Source organism: Limanda limanda, chromosome 4 (assembly GCF_963576545.1).
Source record: "Limanda limanda chromosome 4, fLimLim1.1, whole genome shotgun sequence".
Taxonomy (NCBI): Eukaryota; Metazoa; Chordata; class Actinopteri; order Pleuronectiformes; family Pleuronectidae; genus Limanda; species Limanda limanda.
Genome location: NC_083639.1, coordinates 26,156,557 through 26,181,317, shown reverse-complemented (window position 1 = coordinate 26,181,317; position 24,761 = coordinate 26,156,557). Strand labels below are relative to the sequence as shown.

The window sequence follows — 24,761 nt, the reverse complement described above, 5'->3', positions numbered from 1 at the left end:
AGATAAAGTGGTAATAATGTCATTCAGTCTGTCCAGAAGAAAGGCAAAACAGTTAGTGACTACACTGTAAACTTTTCAAAAATGTCTGGTTTGTTGGTGATGAATCCTCCACAGTTTAAACATTAAGGTGGTTTCTTCATTCTTGAAACTTTAACGCACAGAAGGAAAATACAAGTAGAAACCAATTGAACCAGATTCTGTCGTAATTCAATTCACCTCCCCCAAATAAAATAAGATACCACATAATATATTCACCCCCCCCCCCCCCGTCAGATTCTAACTACATATATCTGTTTTTTCTTTGCTGCTTCACCTCACATCTCACTTTTTGTTCTTTTCCTTAGAACTCACATTCATTTTTTTTTTCCTTTAAATACCGAGGACATTAAATGGCACCTGTTTGAAGTAAACTGTAAACGGAAAAATAACCTGTGTTTTCAAAATCTGGATTTTGGATACCAGAAGTTCAGACCTTGATGCAAAAGAATAATAAATGTGCTCATGTCAAAACAGGAGTAAGAGGCGGAGTAACAGAGCTGAGCAGAAAGTTCAGGAAACAAAAACATAAAGAGAAATCCAGCCCCCCGGGATCCTTATGTAAGTGAGCACTGGTTTTAACAGATTCATTCTTTACTGGACCTCACAGTAAACAATGTGTCTGTGTGTGTGTGTGTGTGTGTGTGTGTGTGTGTGTGTGTGTGTGTGTGTGTGTCAATGTGTGTGTACTGTATGAACCCAGGATTGACTCTGATGATCTGGAAACATCATCTTGTGTTGTGTCGTGGAGGGAGAGGCTGATATGAAATAAAGAAACAATACGGAGAATAAACAGCCAAGTTCAGCTCTGTATGTGTGTGTGTCTGTGTGTCTGTCTACATGATGACACAGCAGCAGGTCGCTGGGTAGTCGTCGGTGCTGACTTTGTGCTCGTTGCCGTAGACGAAGTAGTCGTGAGAGTCGCCCTTCCACTTATACTTCACCTTGGTGATGGGGATCAGCTCGACCGTCTGCCTCTGAAAGGGAGCGAGAGAGTCATGTTAAAGGAATAGTTCCAGCATTTAATCTCTTTCATCCTCAGAGGAATTTTAATCTTAAGAGTTAGGATGTGGATAGCCTAGCTTAGCTTAAACACTGGAAGCAAAGGGAAACTGCTAGCAAGAAAAAATACACCTAGAACTTGTGTTTTAAAGGCAGCAGGCCGTCACAGCAAATATTGATTTAAACTGAGCTTTGTATGAAGATAAGTGATATTTAAAAAGTGTAATGATATTATTTCTGAAAGTATTCTCACTTTACTTTGAATACACTACCTTATTTTTCCGAAACAACCATTCATTAATACTTTAACTGTGCATTGCTTCCTCCTAAATATTGTAATGGTGACGACACATATCTTTTTCAGCTCTGGGGTTTCTCCTGAGTGAGTTGCTGGGCTACCTGCTGCAGGATCCTGGAGGTCTGGGCGTACTTGCTCTGGTGATCTCTGATCAGGCGCTCGGAGGCCTCAGAGATGGCCGGGTTTGGGAACCCGATCAGGGGGTAGAGCTGAGGGGAGACGGAGAGACGAACGCATTATACTCACATTAACACAATTAGTGTTCCTTTAAAATGTCCTTTAATTACCCCATTAACGTTACTCAAGCGCCACCTGCAGGACAAACCTTAAATTACAGTGTGAGGTGTCTGAGGTTCACACCTTAAAAAACATTTCAGTAAATTTACTAGATTTGTTTGCATTTATTGAAGAAACATATTAAAAAGGGACACAGGTCTGTATATCCTGCTGTATTAAACAGTGTGTCAAGGGTTAAGGGTAGAATAAGGTTCAGGTCAGGCGTAGGGTAAGAGGAAAGTTAAGGTACTTAGTTGTGACGCTTAAGATTAGCGTAAGGGGCGAGGGAATATGATAAGAAAATTCTTCGAAACTATAGAAACACTAATGTGTGTGTATGTTGAGGGTTAAGACTTGGCTTTGGGCTCAGAATTAGGTTTAGAGGAAAGAATGTGTGCGTGAGTGAGTGTTCATGTGTGTGCATGGTTGTGTGTGTGTGTGTGTGTGTGTGTGTGTGTGTGTGTGTGTGTGAGAGTGAGTGTGTGTGTGTACCAGGTACTGGTTGTTCTTGAACAGCTCCTTCCCGCTAACTGAGCTCATATCATCGTCCTTCAGATCACTCTTCAGCTCCACCAAATGGTCCTCAACATGATTAGTCCTGACACAGATAAACAAATACTTTCCCATGTTAACACATGTTTGATAGAAGAGACGTGTTGCTTTTGATTTTCTATGTCACTTTAAATAATTCAACAAATTAACACACACATACACACACACACACAAAATTCAATTTTTCATAAACAGTGTACAGTACAGATTTTTATCAATTTTAAATCAACACCACGCTGTTTTATCTTCATGCCACCAGAGGGTGCCACAGTGTTAACACAACCTAATCCACTCCCAGGTCTGGTTCTGTGTGAGCTGCTTTAAGCCCAGTGACCCTGTGATCAGATGTAGTCCCAGTTGCAGGAGGATCATCTTCAACGACTACTGAGATGTCTTTAAGGACCTTCTGAACCTTTTCAAGGATTTAGGAAGATTCTTAAGACACCATCAAATCATGATTGGTAAATTTCACTTCACACAAAAGGAAACTGTGCTTTTACCAGTAGAACCACCCACATCAACGGAACTAGGCCTTATTGTTATTCAGTTCCCCATGTTGCTGTTCCCTGTTTCTGTATCACAAAGGGCTGCAGCACTAATGTTAGGCTTTGTAAGAGAAGTGATACAACCAGGGAATAAGACCAGCTGTCCTTCACAACACCTGCTGGGACTACTGAGACAACTTCCATCGGAGCTACTTAAGAAAGCCCTTAAATCACCAAATGGAATATCATTGAAGACAATTGGAACATCTTCAAGTACCTTTGAGATGCCTTAAGCTACTCCTTAAGGAACCCCTTCTATAATCCTGTAGAACCTCCCCAATGACTTCTGGAACATCTTCTGGGACAACAGAAACCTCGCCATTATTATTTGAACCTTCTCATGGGTCACTATCATCAAAACCCAAAGCAACCAGGACCTGTTCTACGACTAAAATATCTCTAAACAAACCCAGGCACCTATTCATTGATGCCTGAAACCTCTTTAAAGACACTGGAAGCCTTACCAGACCCCAAAGAACCTGTTCAATTACCATTTGAATTGGTTTAAGGACTTGCAGATGTAGTACCAGTACTCACCACTCCACCTTGAGCTGGATAAAGGTCAGCAGTTGTCGTTTCCCATCACAGGTTTTGCAGTTCTCTGTGCCACGCCCATCACATTTTCTACAACTACACACACAAACACATAATAACGATTAATACTGATGCAATTGTTCATTAAAAACACGAACAAGACAACAGTCATTCATGGCATTTAGGCACATCACTTCTTTAAACTGTTTTCAGGGGATAGCTGGACAAGAATGTGAAGAGTAACCTAAACTTAACTGAGTCAACCAACACACTGGTAAAAATCAGGTTACGGTCACGTCTTTATAATTAGTTTAGCAGCACAAGGTTTGGGGAATCTCGATTATCGAAGTGTTTATACCATTATGAAATCTTGTCCATACATTATCTTTAAATTCCAAAGTCAGGGATGTTGAGACACGTCTTAGACTATACAAAAATGTGAGGTAACATGAAGCTGCCCCTGATGTGTGTGTTTTTTTTCCTTTCTTTTCTGGTATAAGAAGGGATCTTCACTCAAGGGTGTGATCAGCCAAAATCCCCCCCCCCACGCCCCAACCCCCCTGACGTACTTCTCTTGGCCAGTACTGTTACAGGTAGTGCACGCCTGACCATTGCCATGACACGCCCAGCACTCTTTCTGCAGAGACACACAAAAAATACATGTTAACTGATACAATACAAAAACTAATACACATTTTTTTTATTTTTATATCTACTACAACCTCGGCTTCTAATTCTATATCCTGTCTTCAATATTACTATGTAGTTGATAAGTGAACTACAATTATCGTTAAGTCTGTTGATAGTGATACTGATTGATTAGTTGACTGATAGACAGTTTACATACATGTCCTTGTCCATTGCAGTCCTCGCAGGGCATGGCCCCCGAGCTGTGGCAGATGTTGCAGTCCTAAAAATACAAACACATACACACACGTATTAACAATAACACTACAAATTCCTGTCAACAGTTGAACTTCTCTTCTAAATTATACTTTTTGGAATCAGAGTCATTAAACCATTAGAACCTCCTCAAAAGACCCAGGGAACCTCCTCAAGGATCCTGGAACCTTTTCACAGTGCATTCACTTCTCCACAGTTTCTGAAACCACCTGGAGGACTTCTGGAACTTCCTCAAGAAACCCAAGGGAGTCTTTTGATGCCCTGCAGAACCTCCTCAAGCACAATCCAAACCTCTTCAAGAACTCTCAACCCTCCACATGATGTCAGGAACCTCTTGCACATGTTCAGGGACTTCTGGACCCTTTCAAAGAATCTCTGGTGCCTCATTGAGGTGGCTGTTATAACAGTACTTGTAAGTACTTGTGGAATTTGTTAAAAGGCCTTTTCTGCTGTTGGGACCTTCTAACAGAAACATCTTCAAGGACACCTGAACATCTCCCATTTATAAACAAATATATCAATAATCCTCAAGGGGCATTTGAAGTTGTCCCTGTACCAACTGAATATCCTGGGCCATCCTCAATGATCATTAGAGCTTCCTCACAGACCAAGGACTTTTCTAACCTCCTCCATAGATAATTCGGACTTTATTTGATTTACCTTGATGACACAACATCCTGCTCTCTGATTGGCTTTCAGGTTGACAGTTAAAGTTCTTTTCTATATCATGAATGAATCATTGTAAATTAAACTGTCGTTAACCAATCACCTTGATGGAAGAGGTGAAGGGCACCCGCATCTCCAGCTTGTGATCGGTGAAGAGGCTGGGGGCCTGGGCCGGCACCTCCCAGGGCTGGGGGGCGGTCTGAGTGTAGAAGTCAGCTGCCTCACCTGTCAGTCACACGAAACAGATGTCTCAACCCAACTGTCAATCAAAAACAATCTGAGAGAAAATTTCACAGGCTGTCTTTTGAATTTTGAATTTCAAATTAAAAAAAAAAGTAAACTGGGCGAGGGTGGCCACCTGGAGACAATATTTGTGTCCCCAATAGGGTAAAAGCAGATTCTAATGTCGGTAGTTAGGGTTATGGGGCGTGTGTGTGTGCTTGTGCGTGTGCGTGTGCGTGTGCGTGTGCGTGTCTGTGTTTGTGTGTGTGTACCTTCATGAGGTTTCTGGGACCACTCAGTGGACCTGGACTCAGTATAGGTCTCCAGCCGGTACTACAGAACAGATCATGGTCAAGTCATTATTCAAATAAAAAAAGAAATGAATTAATACACATGACTTGATGATGTAGCTGATCAGTAAGATGGACGTTGGCAGAGTTGCTGCTGTGAGCTACCAGAGAAGTTCTTCTGTCAGAGACAACTGGATTCCTGTGAACAATCTCTGCAGGAATCTGAGTTGTGTTTATCTACAGTGTACAAGTCAAAGTCTAAATATTTTGCAGAGCCCAGAACACAAGCACTGTCGTTAATTATGTAAAACGTAAGCAAATACACTTCAATTGTAAACATATGCTTCAAGCTACACATTTAGCTCTAGTGAAACATGAGCTGTCAGGCAGCTGTTATCCCTTAAAATAGAATCCTGCTGTCAGTCAGATTGAACTGGATTTAGGCATCAAGATGCTTCACAGTTCTACACATTTGTCATTTATAGTTTGTTCACATGCTCGTGTCACTTGAACGTCTCTAATGTTACGTGAGAGTAATTTTAGTGTTTAGAAACTTAATGGGAAACTGTCTGAAGTCAGCCAGACCAATTCCTCTTAATCTGGGACACAAGCTGGCATTCACATAATGAGGAAGTGGATAGAAAACCACAGATCATTTAAATAACAGCGCTGACACTTACAGACCATCTCCACCTGGTGGGAACAAGTTGTCTGTGATCTGGATCAGGATCAAGTCATGTGAACACAGGCAGCAGAATGTGATGAGATCTCTGTATATTATACATGTATGTTGTAGTTTACACTGCCTCTCGACCAATGTCACAGGGATTGGCCCGAGCGGCGCCCTGACCCTGAGAGGATAAGTGCTATAGATAATGGATGGAAGCATGATGGATTTTTCGAAATGAGCATATGAATGGTTTTAGCTTAAACTCATCAATGCTAAGTCCTGGGATCAATAGTCATTATCCAGATAACTCAGACACTGACAGGACACTATGCAAAGATCACAGGTGGAGACGATGACGTCCAAGTCCTGAACCAAACCGTTGGCTTTAAGGTTGAGTTTAAAGAGAAGTTTTCTGTAAAATGAACCAAACTAATCAGAGATCTGTGTTAACTCCTCTGATTCTGACAGAAACTGACTGGAGCATCAGTGAGGAAGTGAAACTACAACAACATAAACGGTGTGAACATCAAATCACCCTGTAGGTGTCGTAGGGCTTCATGCTGGTGATGACTCCATCTTTGGCCGGAGAGGCATTGTAGCAGCAATGAGACGACGCATAGCTCATGAACGCCTCACGAGCCACATCCTCTTCCAGGGACGGGATACTGCAGTGTGCGCACACACACACGCACACACACACACACACACACAAACAGAGAAGCCATTTTCACATATGAAAGTTCTGGGTCAGACGTGTTCACAACATCAGGATCAGATCAGGTCTTACCTCCAGTTGTCAGGAACAGGGCCGGGTTGAGGAGGGGCCACAGGCTCCAGGGGCATGGGAGGAGGAAGAAAACCACCTGCACAAGCAACAACAACATATTTCATACAAGCAACCACATGAATATTGAATGAAAACCTGTGGTTTGGTCACCACTTACCTCCTCCTGCAATGGTGCCCTCATAACCGGGCACATTGTTGAACATGTTGGCTGGGGGGCCGCTGACAGGGGGATACATAGCTGAAAACAAAACAGAAGGAAACAGTTGTTACACCTGATCATCAAGTTACACGTTGACCAGCTGAAGCCTGGGGCACGCTAGAGGATTATGGCGGTTGACAAACAACTTTCAGGTGCATTTTAGCCGCCTTCTGAGCTGGAGTGAGGGAACGGGACTTCAGAAGGAAAACAAACATGGAGGAGGAAGGATGTTGGGTGTTCTGTTTGCAGCGAAAAACAAAATGTAAATAAAAAAATACCGATGGATGGAGTCATGGCTGAGAAGGCGTATACGTTCTGCAGCCCGACCTAGAAATGGATTGTTGTTTGTAGTCGCAGCTGCACAAGTACGCAACATCAGGTTGTTGACGCTTCCTGGTCCGCTCGCTCTCATTGGCTATTGCAGGTTTCTGTCGAAGCCCATTATCTTAAATATCAAACATGTTTGACTCAATCGGAAGCATAACGTTTATTTCATAAACCCCTCACACTTAAACGCCCAATTATTTAGGCATGATATGCAGCACCGACTGTCTGAAGAGGCAAATCGGCTCTATAGGTCTAGATGATCCCCTCGTGTGCAGAAGCCTTAATGAGAGTGGAAAGACATCAGACATGTGGTTGTGGTTGTTCGACTGGTTTACGACAAACTGAGTCACAGTCAGACAGCTCCGGAGGTTAAATCAGGCTAATAAATGGAAACACTTGTAACTGGAGCTTGGTTATAGTTATGAGCAATAGTTTGACATTATCGTGAGAACATGATGATTCACTGTTTTCTCTCGTAGCTCTTTGTACACGAGGAAGATTTCTTCACACCATTTAATCCTCTTGGCAAATTGGTGAAATTTGGAAGAAAAGCAATATCAGGTTTTTCATCAGTAAACAATCCGTTGAAAGGATTTGAATTACTCAGTCCTTTGCTGGAAATCCCCAAGCGTTGTGACACACCGCCCCCAGCCCCCCCCAGCCCCCCCAGCCCTCCAATCCTACCATGCCACTGCAGCTGTTCCAGTAAATCCCGTTTTAATGGTGGAGGGTTAATGTGAAACCAGAGACTCCACAGAAGAGAAAGATGCAAAGAATTTCAATTATCAAGACTGATTCTTTACCTATTTTTCATCTACCGCCTCACCTAATGTTTTACACACAGTACAAGTTAAACATTACAAGCTGCTACTTGAATGTTTTGCACGCTCTGCCAAATAAAAGACATAAGCTTCAATTAGAGAACAAAACCAGTTGAATAGGTTGCACAACAAACCACATAGTTTCGGTTGATTACTTCATCACAAATCAGAGCAGATGTTTGTAATCTGGTTTAGCCTACATCACAGACGACCTGGTTCACGCTGGAGTCCCACTTGAAGAAAAACTTTTCCCCTCCAGACACATTTCTCAGAGGAGATTAGGATTAATTTAAACAAGTTTAACCAGTAAATTTAATGTTTAACCCTAATTAAAGTGGATTAAGGTTGATTCAAGGATTCTAAGACTGTGTAAACTCACATTTCGGATGAATGAATGGACACGTGATTATTAAACCTCAGATTTGTCCTGAAGCCTTTAAATTTACAACAGGAGGTCTGTTACAGACCGAAAGACACGGGAGGGTCTCATGACAGACTACACCCAGATGCATTGTGGGAAATGTGGGCTTCAGTTTTGTCGACACTACACTACAGACTGAAAACCAATACAGTATATCTCAGCATGTGCTGCACAGATTTTGATTACATGGAGGAGAAAAAGAAGGAGGTAGGAGAGGAGAAGAGGAGGAGAAGGTAGAAAGTGAGAGGAAGAGAAACAGAGGAAGGAAAGAGGGAGAAGGGTAGAGGAGGAAGAAGTAAAGATAAAGAGAATGTAGGGAAGAATTAGAGGAGACAAGAAGGCAGTAAAGGAAGAAGAGGAGTAGGAAACACAGGTATAGCTGGAGAAAGGAGGAAGAGAAGGAAACAATGATAGAAGGTGATGGCAAAGGAAGAAAGCAATAAAGGTAAAGGGAAGACAAGAAGGCAAAAAAGGAAATGAGGATGTAAAAAAGTAAAGGAGTAGTGTGAATAGAGGGAGAGGAGGTGAAGAAGAGAACGAAAGAGTGGGGAGCTTGAGAAAGGTCAGGGAGAGTGAACAGGAAAAGGAAATAGGAAGAAGGGAAAGAATTGAGAGGGTGGAGAAAATGAAGTAGAAATGGAGAAGTGGAGGAGGCGATTTTCATATTCAAATTATATGTTAACAGTTATTTCCCCTTTGAGCTGAACACTTTGTTCCAAATTGACTTTTCAGTTTTTCTGTCTAAACCCTTGGAATTATACTTTTTCTTTTCCTATTTTGCCAAACTTTTTACTCCACATAATTTTGTTTAATATCTATTTTATTTGTCCTCAGTTTCAACACGATCCCTCTCCCACTTGCAGGTTAGATTCACTGTGATCCAACTCAGTTAAAGGGTAGTTTAAAGTAGCTCTACAGGTGTTAATCCTTTAATGAGATCTGATGATAATGTGAATAAAACCACCCAGCTCACTTTCCTCTGATGAGACGACCTACTAACAGATCTTTATTTATCGTTTTATTCACAGGTGCAGTTTCCTGCCTTTGACCTGACTTCCGCTGCTTTATAGGTGGTGGTCACACTTTAAAAAAAAAAAGGTTTAATAACTATCAAAGTGAAATTAGCTTCATTCTATGTGACAGGAAGAGTCTTCCTCAGTTCACACCTGGAACTGTGTACTGAGGACACAGTGTGACTTCTCTAAACTCAGTTTATTAAGGATGTCTGAGATATAAAAAAAACAGTGTTTAACACACGAACCCAACATGATTAAATTGTTTGCATTGACTACAGAAGACCCGCCTGGTTTTTCATTTACATTAAATCTATCAGGCCACTTGATTGATTTAATCTTCTCTTAATCTTCTCTTAACGCTTAAAACGTGAGTATGGGTTTCCTTAATTTTAAACCCGGATTAAAGAGACACTCAGTTCGGTTCCTACCTGCGCCGTTCATCCTGCTGCTGTTGGATCCGACCCGGCTCGGCTCGGTTCAGCTCGCTTCGGTAGAATGACTCTGGGAAACCTCCAGTGAGCTTCACTGTTATCTTGACCGCAACTGTCCAACCAGCAGCAGTGGAGTCCACAACTTCCTGTCCAACCTTCAAAATAAAAGTCCAGTTATCAAAGAAATTCAGCTTTCCTGCTCAGTTATGCAGGAGAACATGTTTGTGCCCAAGAGGATAAATATGCAGATTATAAAGTGATTGATAACCAGCCTACCTACTCAGACTAAGCTCCTCTTAATTATTAGACTCTGGAATGGTGGTGTGGAAGTATTTACATTGATCAGTCTGTCTTGTGAGTCTTTGCAAGAGTCCATTTATAAAAGAACTTCTCACAGCTGTGGGTCGTCCAGATAGATTCCTTCAGTGCAAGTCTCCTAAGAAAGACGTAGTTTATAGAACCAGAGCCGAGGGAGTTGCTGCACCTGCTGTAGCTCTGAGCTTGTTGCTGTTTGACACCTTCATTATTTTGCGTATTTACTTTTCATGTCCTGAAACCTGTCACCTAATGCCGAAGGAGTTTTACACACTCTCGTGCATAATCAGGCGTTACAACAAACATTTGTTCTTGCAGGAGTGTTTTTTACACAGAACACAATCTGATGTGGTTGTGGCAGCTCTGCAGCAGCAACAAGTCTCCTTCACAAGTTCTCCTCCTGAATGAGGTTCATAGCCTGGAGCTAACTTTAACTTGTTCAATTTTGACAAAAAGACATTTGTTGTATTGTTGAGTGAACTAATTGGAAGTCGCTTTGGATGAAAGCCTCAGCTAAATGATGTGTAGTGTAATTTCATTTCTTCTCAATTTGCTTTGTATGTACTCTGAATAACAGAGTACTTATTTACAATGCACCCATTCATAAGACATTTCATTATTGTTATGCTACTGGACAACCATCTAGAAATATAGGTCGATGGATCAATATTTGAACTGATAAGGAGGCTTTTATTTTGAAGGACACTGTCACAACCTGCAGTGGGAACGTGTTGTTTTCAGTATCTTGCAGTTGCTGAGCTGCCGGAATGTCGACCACGCCCCGTCTGGAGTTGATTATAGTGAAGTGGACACGAAATAACAAATACAATATAAACAGATGGTTTATTGATGAAATGCAGAAGCTAAAAATGTCAACATTGATACGTTAAGACCAAAATCCCCTTTTTTATTGAATCATAAAAACCCAAATCAGAAAGCGTCATTGTTAAGCCAGTTTTAGATTCTAACTCCCACGTTAAAATCTATTGCAAAATAAACCTGTTGTGATAAACTGTCACATTGATGAGAGGACAAGTGACTCAACAAGATTGAGAAAGACTCGTTCTCGCGTGGGTGGAAACCGTGAGATCTTTGTAATAGTCTTTTCTTAGGGTTTCTTTAAAATTCTTTAGAAACACTGCAGCTGCGGATTATTGTGAATCCTGCTCCTGTTACAGTTCTAACAAAAACCAATAAAGCTTAATATGACACCCGTACTCAGATCTCTATTTTAAATATCAGCTTCTCCAAATACTAACTTCAAAATACTGTTACTTGTCTACAAATCACTTAAATGGTTTAAGGGTCTCAGTAAATCTCTGACTTGCTTCCACACTATGAACAATCTGGACCATCTGCTCAGAGTTTGAGGATTAAAGTCAAACAGTGTGAAGCTGGAATAAACTGCCAGAGAATTTCTGATGTTCTCTGATCTGGATACTTTTAGAAACAGGCTGAATACCTTAATGTCTATAATCTGTTTTGATTCTTGTTATGCATTTTAGAGTATACAGGACAAGATGGAGATTATCCCTGGGCGCCCTTGGCTGAGGCAGGCCCACCACAGGCTGATCAGACCTGAGTGTGTGTCCCTGACAACGTGGGGCCCAGTTGAGGTCTTTCCTCCTGATCCAGAGTTTTTACTTCACATTCTTATATTACCATGCTCTAATCTGTTTGTTCATTTGTATTTCCTCTGTAGTAGTACTGCAGCGTCTCTGTGGCCCTGTCCCCATTTTGTTATTGTCTTGTTTGCATTGCCTCCAACAGAAAAGACAAGTGTTTACTAGTGTGTCAGACTGTTTCTTTAACATCAGTGAAACATGTTTGGAGCTGTTCTCCGCCTCAAACAGGCCCAGGCAGTTTGCATGCCCTGAAGGTAAATATTTCTCAGGTCAATAGGAAGCAGCTACCCTGAGGATCCTGAAAGTAAATGTCAGCCAGGGTGAGTCAAGCCTCAGAAAAGAGCATGTTTTAAATTCAGGGTTAAAAATGTGCACGTTCAGCAACAAAGTCTGCGTCTGATCTCTGCCAACAGGACATGCAGAGAGATGGATTGACCTATAATAAGGCCACAGGGCAGAAGAAGCTGCAGAAACCTGTTAGTCACCTGTTCATCATACCAAATATTAGCTTTTTGGTAATTTGTTAAAGCACAGGTCTGAAAAAAGGCATCTTTCCAAAGTAGGTTTTGGTACAGATACGGAGGTAAAGCAGGACCCATGTTACCACTCTTATCAGGAGTTTTTTTGCTTGTCATCTGGAGCTTTACCATAGTATAGTGCACTTTGCTCCCAGTGCCAGTGATACAAACCAGTTGAGACCAGGTGCACTGTAAATAAAGAAGGACAACATGCCTCTACTTCTTCTTACTATCCAGAAGTGAAGCCAAATTACGCAGCATTAATCGGGGGTCAATCGCAAGTCAGACTCTGCTGACACAAGACTTATCAGAAATAGGAACACAATCATCAGTGTGTAACGAACTTCCTGAAATGATTGAATCTGTCTGAGAAAAAAAGGATGTTATGAGATTTCTGACATTTTAGAGTTTATATATCTTCCTCCAGACTCTGTTTTTCCTCTGACTTCCCACTCAAGCTGTTTTTACTGTACTGCTGTGATGCAGGTTATGAATTATACAAACAAACTTATCATGTCACCGTGATTGTGTCAATTAGATGATGTTTGAAAAACTGGACTCAGAAGAGATTAAAGTACTTTACTTCTCCAGCCAGCAGGGGGAGCCAGGCTCTCACATACACACACACACACACACACACACACACACACACACACACACACACACACGCGCACACGCGCACACAAGCACACACACACACACACACACACACACACACACGAACACACACACACACACACACACACACACACACACTCACACACACACACACACACACACACACACACTCACTCACCTACACTCACACTGCTACAGGAATGTAAACTGAAGACACTCTGCCAGTGTGTGTGTGTGTGTGTGTGTGTGTGTGTGTGTGTGTGTGTGTGTGTGTGTGTGTGTGTGTGTGTGTGTGTGTGTGAATAAAGAGGGAGGGTTACAGTTCTGGGATCAGAAACTTGGACCACAGACACAGAGGAAACTTTATAGTTTAAACAAACATTGGTGGGGGTTTGATTCTCTGTATTCTCTCCTCTTTGTCTGGAAATCCAACGCGCCCCAGTGTTTGAAATGTGCTTTAGAATAATGTTTCAGGTCTGTTGACGCCCGGCGTGTTCAGAGGAGAGAGTGGTTATTATTATTATTATTATTTTTTTTAAATTATTATTATTATTATTATTATTAATAATATTATATATCATTATTATTATTATTATTATCTCTGTACTGCCAGATAATCTAATAGTTACCTGACCTATACCACTTCTCACATTATTTATTGTTTGTTGTAAAGCACTTTGTTACTTGTATTGAAAAGTGCTGTACGAATAAATGTATCATTAATAATACTATTATCCTATCAGATTTTTTTTGCATAATTTTGGTACCTATAATAAATGTACAAATTGTGTTGTGTCGCATATTTGTGTTGATTCATTAACAAGCTACAAAATCAGATTTTTATGGTTAAAAGCTTATATTATATTAGCCATGAACCAATTGAACAAATGAACAAATTCATATTGATATTATATATCATTTTATACAATAATATTGTCTTTTGCACACTCTGTTTACATATTCTTAGACTCATAGTATATTATATTACCTATTGTATAGTCAAATACTTATATTCATATTCATACTTCTACTATATATCATATCATACTCTCTGTATATTCTTGTTTACATAAGTCTATATACACATATCTATTTATGTGTACATGTTATAATTACTATTATTATATCACCATTACTATTATTATTATATATACTGTTGCTGCCACTATTACCATATACTGCTTTTATATTGGTATAATTACTATCATATATAAATATATATTATGTTATATTATATACTATATATACTGTACTATTCTTATATACTGTCTAACAATAACATTACCATCATATCATCAGTACTTTTACCATCATCTTGCCAATGCACCTTATCTACCTATTTTATTGTATTTTTATCTTGTGCTTCTGTTTTTTTATTCTTTCTAACTTTTATTTTAAATTTTATTCTATTGCATTGTATTGTATTTTATTGTATTCAAATATACCGGCTGCTATGACAACTTAATTTCCCTTCGGGGATGAATAAAGTACTCTATCTATCTATCTATCTATCTAACCCATATTACAACAGCTGCAGTTTCATGTCTACTGCCTGAAAACAAAAGAAGAGAAAGTAAGTTCAGATTCTAATAAAGTCTGCACTAATAAAGTCATTGATTATTGCAAAAATCTGCCTTTATCAACGCTTCTCTGTAACTTTTACACCTCAGAGAGGAAACCCCAGTGTTTCTGTTGGTGGCAGCTCTGAGCCTCTGGTCCTCCTCCACTAAGAGGATGTTTACACATCTCTCTCTGTGTGTGTGTGTTTGTGTGTGTGTGTGTGTGTGTGTCGTCCGGGTTGAGCAGTCATGCATTCTTTCCATTACCCTCATCAAATCAATGTTCAACTCTCCTCCTCCATCTGACCCTGAGCAGCCGGGACGAGTGTGAGTGTGTCGTCCAAACCGCCCGATCAATAAACAGATATTTGATCTGTAAAAACTGGGACAACCAGTCTGCCTGATGGGGTTTCCTATAGAGTCCTGCTGAGCTACAGCAGTTTGCTGTTACTTTACAGAAGCTCGGCTTCATTTCTGTTCATTAAGTCTAAAAATACTATTTAAAAAAACTGACTGGGTCACTGACTTTCATGATCATGTGACTTTCCCTCTGAAGCCACCCGCAGACTGACGGTTGTGGTTTTGAAGGACAGGTCTCATAGCTTGGACAAAAAGACGTATTACATGAAAACTTCCCAAAAGTGAAGCAAAATTGTAATCTTGATCGCCCCCTGGTGGCTGAAGTGAAGATGTGTCGTACGTCTTGATCTCGACAACAAAAAAAATACAATTTGACATAGACAATCACAAGATGATTTTTACAAAAACAATTAGCTGCATTTTAAGGTCAGCAGTGACAGTTTTCCATTACTTTAATTCATGACTGATATTCTATACTTTTTGTTCAGTCACGAGCATTTTAACACTAATTATCGCAGCCCGTCACGTTTGCCTGAGAGGCAAAACTCAGGGCAGTAGACTTCCTCAGTGAGACACTGTCCCATCCATCAAACACTCAGCCTGGTCCTCGTCAACCACACAGAGGTATCACCATGCTGCCATGACGACCGCTGTGTAAACAGCCTCTTCTTCCACTGTAGCTAACGGTGAACAGGTCACCGTAGCAACAGTAAACACCCAGGAGGCCCCGGGTTGACGTGATGAACGTGGAGTGTTTATGTTCATGTGAGGTGGATCACGGAGGTTTGATCCCTGCGGCTCCTGCCAATACATTACAACTCAATTACAAGAAATAAGATTTAATGAGCTGTTCGACATTAAATCTAATGATAAAAACAACACAAATCAATGGAAGCAAACTAAAATCATAGAAACTCGAAAGTCACCAACGAAAACAGTCCTAGTTGCAATTTCTTGGCTGTGATTGGCCAATCGCTGTTCCAGGGAGGGGATTCCTGATTGGTCGGTTGTAAATGATGAAATAAATGCAAATGAAATCCATAAATACATCACAGTGTCGGTCATTAGACAAATGTAAAAACATGATTTTGTCGTGACTGCACCGTTAAGAATTTATTCTGCACAGTGTTGATCTGAAAACAGTAGAAACCTCAGGAGACCAGGACAGTGGGACACTACAGGACATCACACAAACACACACAGACACACACACACACAGACACACACACGATCTTTAACAGTGGTGATGCTGCACAGTTGTCTTCAGCATCTTTATACTGAGAAGGAAAAGGTCAAAGGTCAGGAAAATGAGTTGGTTGTAATGATCACAGCGAAAACGTTAAAATCCACGACGCCATTCGTCCAATTAAATTGTTTTTAATCACCATCGTCCATGATCAGTCCCGGCGAGAATGTCAACAAGTCAACAAATAAGAGACTCCGAGTGGACACGTGTCCTTAGAGGACGGCCAGGTCGTGGCAGCTCTTGGACCGCACCTTCACCGCCATGCGCTGGTTGTTGCGAGCCACCAGTCTGTCCAGGAATCGCCGGGCCTTCTGGGTAAGGCTCTCCTGGCGTTTGTAGATGGAGCGGCGCCGCTGACCGGCCTCGCCGCCGACGTCCTGACGGAGACGGATCTGTCGGACCACGCCCTCAAACAGCTCGGTCACGTTGTGCTGCAGAGATGCCGACGTCTCTATGAACTTACAGTCAAACACCACCGCACACGCTCGGCCCTCTGGGAAAAAAAGACACGTGTAGATTTCAGACACTATACTGGCAGCAGTCTTGTTGTGTTGTGTTTATGTACAGTGTCTTCAGAAAATATTAATGTCCCTTCACTTTGTTCACCTTTCACTGTGTGGATTTAATTTTAAACTGTCCTCAATAATCTAAAGTCTAAAATCTGCCACTGTGTCTCCCCTGTGACCTTTGACCCCCACCTTCTATAGTGACTTCTCTGGAGCGTACCAGGTCGCTCTTGTTGCCCACGAGGATGATGGGAAGGTTTTCTGCCTGACGGGTGCGTCGCAGTGTGATGCGGAGCTCCGCGGCGGCGTCGAAGGTGGAGCGGTCCGTGACGGAGTAGACGATGGCGTAGGCGTTTCCCACTTTCAGGCAGTCGTCCTGAGAGGAGCCGCCCTCCCCCTCCTAACGGGTCGAGAGACACAGACACAGAGGGAGAGAGAGAGAGAGAGATTTTTTAACAGCTAGATTCTAACCATCTATATAAAGACGGATGATACGACGGCGCCCTACGAGTGAAGCATTAAGCATCTCAATCGCCCCCTGGTGGCTGGCTGGAGTATAGATCCTAAGTCCAGCCTCCTTCATGTTATTTGATGGGACATGGACCAAACGAAAAAGTCGGAATAAACCTCATTTTAGGCATAGTTCTTATCAGATGTTGTTTAAGAGACCGACTCGACAGCAGCATTCTTATCATATTTGACTTAATTTCTGGACAGTGAGAGGACGCAGAGATTGTACGTTTGTATTTACAATCTATGATGTTAACACTTCTACGGTTTAGCAGCAGCCTAAACATACTTTAATCTGGAAACATCCTTCATGCTGCAAGACCTTGCAAACGCTCCTAGGCATGCTGGGAGATGTAGTCCCTTCAGATTAGGAGAGCTGAATTTACGCAAACAAGAAAATAAAATATGTAGCATCACAGTGCAATGACCCTTCATTCCACTGGTTATCTTAATAAAACAAATGAATCCCCAGAATCATTAAACTGAATTAAATGAAATAATGAGAATCAACAAGGTGATTCAGAATTTCCATCTCTCCGTGGTCCAATAAACCCAGAAGGTCTGACAGATTCCAGACAGTGGCTGCATCATGTCAGTGAACATCTTAGTGGAAACTCCACATTTTCCACACTGAACTGGGAAATAACCTCTTTTATCAGTGAACTTAACAACTCTCATACAGCAGAACAGAATCACTGCATGTTTTAAAGCAGTAGAGCATTGTGGAAAATGTGCCCTTGTATAAACATTAAGTTTATCCTAACACTCATTATTTACAGTATTGTATTCACACCGTACCAGTTTGTCGTTCTCCCAGGTGTCCATGACGATGAGCGTGGTTTCCTCTCCATCTACTGTCAGTGTTCGCTCATGTGTTTCATCTGCAACAAACAAGAAACACAAACAATAAACACAGAGAAGGTAAATCTGACACTAGCGTCGCAGCATAAAGTTAAACACAGTGAAGCTTTGATACAAATGCTAATGTCAGCACACTGACAGACTCATAGGTATGAACGCAGGTTTATCATCTTCATCATTGAAAGTGCAACTTATACATTTTAAAGGTTAGAATGATAATATTTTATAATTAGGATGAAACAAAAATAAGCAGCTAAGGCTGATGGGAATGTTTTGCAGATATATGCTCATATACTAAAGAATTGGACACATTTAAATTTATACCATTCAAAATGTTCATGGCAATTTCTAATTGTTGACCTATTTCTGTTTGTATTGAAGTGGTCGTCGGACTCAGTGACCGAGCGACCAACCGAGCGACCAATTGACCAACCGACTGACCGACCGATTATCCAGCCGAACAACTGACCAACCTAAAACTTCAAAAGTTTAAAGCTCCAAGTTACAAGGAGGACCAGGAACAACCACAGCCGCTCTGTCTGTCTGTGGTCAAAATCAGACCAGATGAATAAACAAACAACAATGACAACACATGTAATAAGTCAAATAGTGAACTTCAACTTCAGCAAACGTCAACAACAATAAAAAAACACAGAAGTGAACCAGAGAGTGATCAGTCGACCTGAAAACTGACGGCAGACAGGCTCTGCCCTCTCTCACCATGTCAGACTATTATCACTGGATCAATACAGGCTGTCAATCATGGCTTCGGGCCAATCAACACGTGACATGGGAGCTGATCGATGATGCCGGGGTCAGTCAAGGTTGGGATGTGAAAAACAAAGTCAGGGACAGAAGCTGAGCAGTGAACTGCAGAGGACTGAATCAGAGGGTAAATCTTATGGTAATCAAACAATGCCACAAAATGTGGTGAAGAATTTCAAGTGAGTTGAACTTGTGAGAAACAGCAGACGTCACAGTCGGAGCAGACCAAACCATAACACGTCAAATTGTCTTAATGTGGAAAATCCCTTTAGTGTTCGTTTAATTCATTCATATTTAATCTTAACCTGAAAAGTTCCACATTTTGGAAACACTCTTATTGGCTTTGTTTCTTCTCTCTCTCTGTCCTTTAAATGTGAGAACACTCCTATTCCACCTTAAAAGCCCAATAATCAGTGTATATCTTATTTGTTTGGAAATAATCTGACATATATCAATCATAAAATGGCAATTTGTCATTTCAGCTGGTTGCTTTTAACCCCTGCACAGAGCCGGGTGAGATGTTTCCCTCTGGATCCAGCCATGTGCTAAGCTAGCAGGCTGCTGATTTTAGCTTATGATTATTATGATTATTATGATTATCATGCATACAGACATGAGAGCAGCATCAGTCTTCTTTCGTATAACTTGCCAAGAGTGAAATTTAAGTGTTTCATAAACCAACTCTTCCCTTCAGGTTTGTCACCAGCCAGTTTCAGCCGCAGATCATCGTTGTAAAAGAAACATATAAAGTTAAAAAATAACAACATATTCTACTTATAGAACCAGAGTCTGTATATAAATATGGACGGCATGTCTCCACTTCCTCCCACTATCCAGAAATGAAGCCATAACATCCAGGATAAGAACACTGTCATATTGCAAATTTGGAGTCTGAGCAGGAAAGATAGGGTCATGGAGCCACACTGTCGAGGTCCTGTCAATACACATGCTCGACCAATCACGAGACAGTCTCAGCTGAGGAGGCAGGGTTTATGATCTATATCACAGCCAGCCACTAGGGGCCAAATGAGACACTTTGGCTTCACTTTTGTGGAGCTGTCATTTTGTCCATATTCTGTCTATAGTTAGAACAGTACCTATGTGCTAATGTTAGCCCCCATAAGCTGATCAACAACCAAGCATTAAGTCCCACCTCCAGCATGGTCGTCTTTGTCCGTGATCCCGGCAAATATTCCTGCCAGGCTTGTCTTTCCGACACCGTGGTCGCCTAGCAACACAACTCTATAAACGCAGTCCGAGTCGCTCTGCGAGTCGTCCTCTGAGTCTGAACTCCAGTGGGCTCGATAGTGGAGGGATTTGTCACCAGGGTGATAGGAGGCTGACTGTCCAAGAGGAGGATGGCTGCGCTGGGGACGGGGGTGCTCTGGGTCGGGCTGGGTGTCGCCGTGTAGCTGTGGTTCCCGGGTCCAGGACGGGTGCTGGGAGAAATGGCCGGGAGGAATCGGTGTGCTGCGTCGCCGTTGCAGGGGCTGTTTCTCTCTCTGGGTGTTGAGGGTCATGTTGCTACGGTAACGACATCAGGACGGGACGGACCTGGGGGACGAGACAGGATCAGTGAGGTGTCAGAACAAAGTCCGGTCCACTACTTTAAAATGTTTCATCCTTCAGTAAGAGTTCGATTGGCTATTTGGGTTCACTGACACATCATCACTCTTTAAGTTGATGTTGTGAAATTGTTTACTAAACTTGTAGCTCTAGAGTGACTAAAATTCATTTAAAGTCACATATTCAGTCTCTTGTATCTCCTTTTTGGTCTCTACCAACTCATTAAGAAAATATCTGTCTATTTAGCTGTTAAATGCTCCATTGGGTTCTCCAGCCGTCTCTTTGTAGCCACTGAAAGTACAGTAGGTTTTAAAGCTTGTTCTCTGACAGCTGTCTGCATGACGCTATGAAAGCAGTACAAAACAGCAAAGTGTACAAAGTGAAACAAAACAGCCTGGTTGAGGGTGGACAGTTAAACAATGAGCTCAAAGTCACTGTCACTGGCTCAGTAAAGCCGAGGTTTGATCTATAAGATCAGTCCCCTCTACCTGGTCAAACATTATAATTTGATTTGATTGTTACTGACACTGGATCGGTGATCATTTGTAAACGCTCAGGTTGGATCCTGGTTACACTGAGTGGCTCTATGAAGACTTCCATTGCTCTACAGAACATTAACACACAAACAAACCTCATACAGCAAATAGTCAGGTATTTTAAGGTGCTAAGTTTGATAATCAGCGATGGTGAAGGTGAATCAAAGCAGGTTTGTCCTCCAGACTTTGGCGATAGTCAGTAAACTGCAGTAACTCAACCTCGAAAGTTGTGTACAATCCTGCTGTTAGGAATAAATAGTATTTTAAGTGTGCTCAATCATACGCAGCAGAACTACAAGCCAGCAGAGGTAAAAGGTCACAGTTTCCTCATGTTAAATGTCATGCAGTTAACCACTGCTTGGTAGCCTAGAACAACAGCAGGTGCCATCAACCCATCAAAAATAAAGAAACACAAAATTACGTCTTTCATGTCAAAATCACACTTTTACCTATTTTGTGAATATGTTAATGTAAAAATTTCCCAAATCACACATACTTGTTAGCCTGTTTGAATCCAGTGTGAAGATCCCATGTGATGAAATGTGTGAAATTAAAGCTGTTTACAGGCAAAATGTCTGAAAATCACATGCGCTGATAATAACATGATTTTGTTTTGGGACATTTCCCAAACAAGATTTTACATTTAACGTGTGAAATAAAAAGTTTCACAGCTGGTTTTTGTAAACAAATGATAATTTAAAGACAAAAAAGTTCAGCAGAATATAACATTTAAAGATAGATAGATAGATAGATAGATAGATAGATAGATAGATAGATAGATAGATAGATAGATAGATAGATAGATAGATAGATAGACAGATATATAGATAGACAGACAGATAGATAGATAGATAGATGAACTTACCGCACACCCCATGGACAGCGTGTGTCCGTGCAGCCTCAGTAAACAGCAGAGTTGAACTGAGCCTTGTGCCTCTGGCGGCGTCTGTGTCGGTGTAACAGTACCCTGGTGCTACAGTAACCCGCCTGGAAAAAAAAAAAAAAAGTTCCACAACAGCGTTAAAAATTCAGCAGTGGAATCACAGAGTTATCTACCTCCCTCTGTTGTGTGAATGTGTGTGTATCAGAGCGACAGCAGAGGAGAAACAGATATCTGAGGAGGGAGCGTGTGTGTGTGTGTGTGTGTGTGTGTGTGTGTGTGTGTGTGTGTGTGTGTGTGTGTGTGAGGGGGGGGTGTTTTATCAGTGTGCAGGGTGAGTTGGCTGAGGAAACATTATGGTCACTTCCTGTTCGACCCTACAGACACAGTTTGGCTTCATGAAACATTCTCGTTGTGTATAAAACATTAGGTGGTTATTTGTTTTTATCTTTACAGTCACTAACACAAACCCCTAAACTAAAGAATAATGGATTAAAGCTTTAAATATTCAGTTCACTCTCTAATGTCATGACTAAATGATTATAGACGCTCTCCGTTTAATTATATAGAGCATTTAAATATATTGATCAGTATCTCTGACTAGATATCAGAGAACAATGATTCGACAAAACCAACAAATATTGAGGTTTTTTCAACAGAGAAAAAAGCAGCAAAACCAATAAGTTCACAACAAAAACAAAGTCAGTATAAAGTTTTTCACAACAGGTGTCAGGGGAGATGTTATGTTTACGTGTATGTTGGTTTGTTAGTTAGCAGGATTAAGCAGAAAATCTAAACTCGACCCAAGGATGAACTTTGGATGTGGATCTAAATCAGGAGGCGGATCCAGGATTATTACCCCCCATTTTTTCAACATTTAGATTTTCCATAAAAAAATGTTATGGATCTTGATGAAAATAATTGAATAATGAATTTAGGGGACTGATATTTATGATTTATGACAGTTAAACATGAAGCTTCATCCCTGCAGCCCTGATTTGGCAGATTTCTACATTTTTGTTTTTGTGGTTCCTTTATTGACAAATATATACATTTCATTTGAAATCTGGATGTTTTTATAGGTGCCCTGACTATATCTGGACATTGTGTCCTAATGATGACTGAGTGAGTGAAATTTCTGACTTAATATCTCTCTCTTAAGTCTGATTTAGAAGTTTGTCATGATATATGGTAAGTGTTAAAAGGTCACACTTACCATGTGTGTGTTTACATTCTCATATCATTCTGAACTCTTCATGCTTATTTCTCGCTGGAATGAGTTTCCACCGTTTACTCATGAGCCGACATGGAAAATTAGATTACGCTGGAGAAACACACATCACTTCCTCTGTGTCAGTGTGAGAGCTCTCACCGAAACTCAACTCAGCACAGATGTTTAGATTTCATCCACCCCCTCAGTTTAAAAGTTTAACATGTGAGAGGAGGAGCTCCTGGATCATCACCATCACCTAATCCAACCCAGAGAGACTAAAACACTTTTACAGTAAAACCTTCTGAAACTTGACATACAGACACCTAACTCTTAATCTTACAATGAATAAGTTTGAAGTGAAATATCTGTCAATTCTCTCAAGGATTTAAAAAAACAATAACATTTAATATGAGAAAGTTATTAATTCCATAATGAAAAAGTAGCCTTCTTATTTTCAACTCTGTCATAAGTCCCATCAGTTGCTTCATGAGTGACAGTGAGAATCAACTGTTATCAAATGAAGTTTTAATCAAATTAATTTCTCTTAATACAAGATTTTTGCATCAGAACAACTGACAGCCCCATCTCCCTGTTGCTTTGTCCACAAATTAGCAGCTTGTCATCCATCCATCCACCCATCCATCTATACCTCTTATGGGTCATGGGGGGAGCTGAAGCCCCTCCCAGCTGACATTAGGTGAGTGGCGTGGTGGACAGGTCACCTCAGGGGATCACAGGGACGACACAGAGACAAACAACCGATCACACTTATCGGTCTGCTTTTTGTAATGGAGCTGGAAGAAGCCGTTATTCGATGGTGAACTGTGGTTGTTAGCAGATGCGCATGGTCAGCAACATTACTCATATATAGTTTGATTGACTGGTAATAACTAATGCTGTCACAACACATTCACCAGTCCAGACTGTTGACACAGTGCTTACACAATTTGTGAATTTTTGGCTGCTTTGTATTCATAGACCTGTGCTGAGCTACTCCTCTTTTCTTATTTGTTCAAAAGTTTATTTTTAATTAAAAAAATTAACCAGTAAGGAGGCTTCCACTGAGAGTTGTTGGACATTTTTCATGTATTCCTTCTGAATTACTCTTTTCAACACAGGTCAAGTGTTGAAATAAATTATGTACAGTAGAACTACAGTACAGAGTTGTTGTAGTTTGTAGGAGGAGCAGCATGTTAAATATTTCCTCCTGCTGCCCTCACTTGGTCACTGAAGGAAATGCAACACTTCAGCACATTTATTTTCTTTAAAGATGTAACATCTCATGTAATATTTAATGCGGCAACATATCCATTACACTCCTTTATGATTTATTAAACTTTATTCACTTACTTATATTCTGTAGCTGCTGGAGTTGTACACTTTATTTTAAAAAGCATATTCTATTTGCCCCATGTCAGCCCCCCTGAATCTCTCACAGGACAAGAAGTATTGCACGATTTTTCTCTTTTTCATAATAAGTATATTTATTTCATTCAAATTACTCATCTAATTAAAAACACAACTCTGAAACTTATTTATAGGACTCAGCTTTTAATTTATTTATAAAACAAATTACAATTCAGAATGAATGAGCTCATGAACAGATTGGTTATGAAAATCAAATGAAAATAATAAAATCTTAAACACTTAGATAAATAATATATATATTTACACCATTTTATATAAC

At 40.8% G+C, this 24,761-nt stretch overlaps 2 protein-coding genes across 2 annotated transcripts; both read right to left on the bottom strand.

The window, feature by feature from the left end:
* Nucleotides 1-704: 704 nt before the first annotated feature.
* LOC133000487 (protein SSUH2 homolog) lies at nucleotides 705-10,055 on the bottom strand. Its single transcript, XM_061070434.1, has 12 exons — nucleotides 9,994-10,055; nucleotides 6,939-7,019; nucleotides 6,782-6,857; nucleotides 6,530-6,659; nucleotides 5,307-5,367; nucleotides 4,916-5,037; nucleotides 4,091-4,153; nucleotides 3,813-3,880; nucleotides 3,247-3,339; nucleotides 2,105-2,210; nucleotides 1,438-1,545; nucleotides 705-1,013 (listed from the first exon to the last, which is right to left on the bottom strand). Exons 1-12 carry the CDS (start codon nucleotides 10,004-10,006, stop codon nucleotides 873-875), a joined length of 1,062 nt encoding a protein of 353 aa, XP_060926417.1. The 5' UTR covers nucleotides 10,007-10,055; the 3' UTR covers nucleotides 705-872.
* Nucleotides 10,056-16,036: 5,981 nt separating this feature from the next.
* Nucleotides 16,037-22,067, bottom strand: rem1 (RAS (RAD and GEM)-like GTP-binding 1). Its single transcript, XM_061070304.1, has 5 exons — nucleotides 21,847-22,067; nucleotides 20,033-20,433; nucleotides 18,052-18,134; nucleotides 16,936-17,143; nucleotides 16,037-16,730 (listed from the first exon to the last, which is right to left on the bottom strand). The coding sequence occupies exons 2-5, from the start codon at nucleotides 20,397-20,399 to the stop codon at nucleotides 16,450-16,452; spliced, it is 939 nt and encodes a 312-aa protein (XP_060926287.1). The 5' UTR covers nucleotides 20,400-20,433; nucleotides 21,847-22,067; the 3' UTR covers nucleotides 16,037-16,449.
* Nucleotides 22,068-24,761: the final 2,694 nt, after the last annotated feature.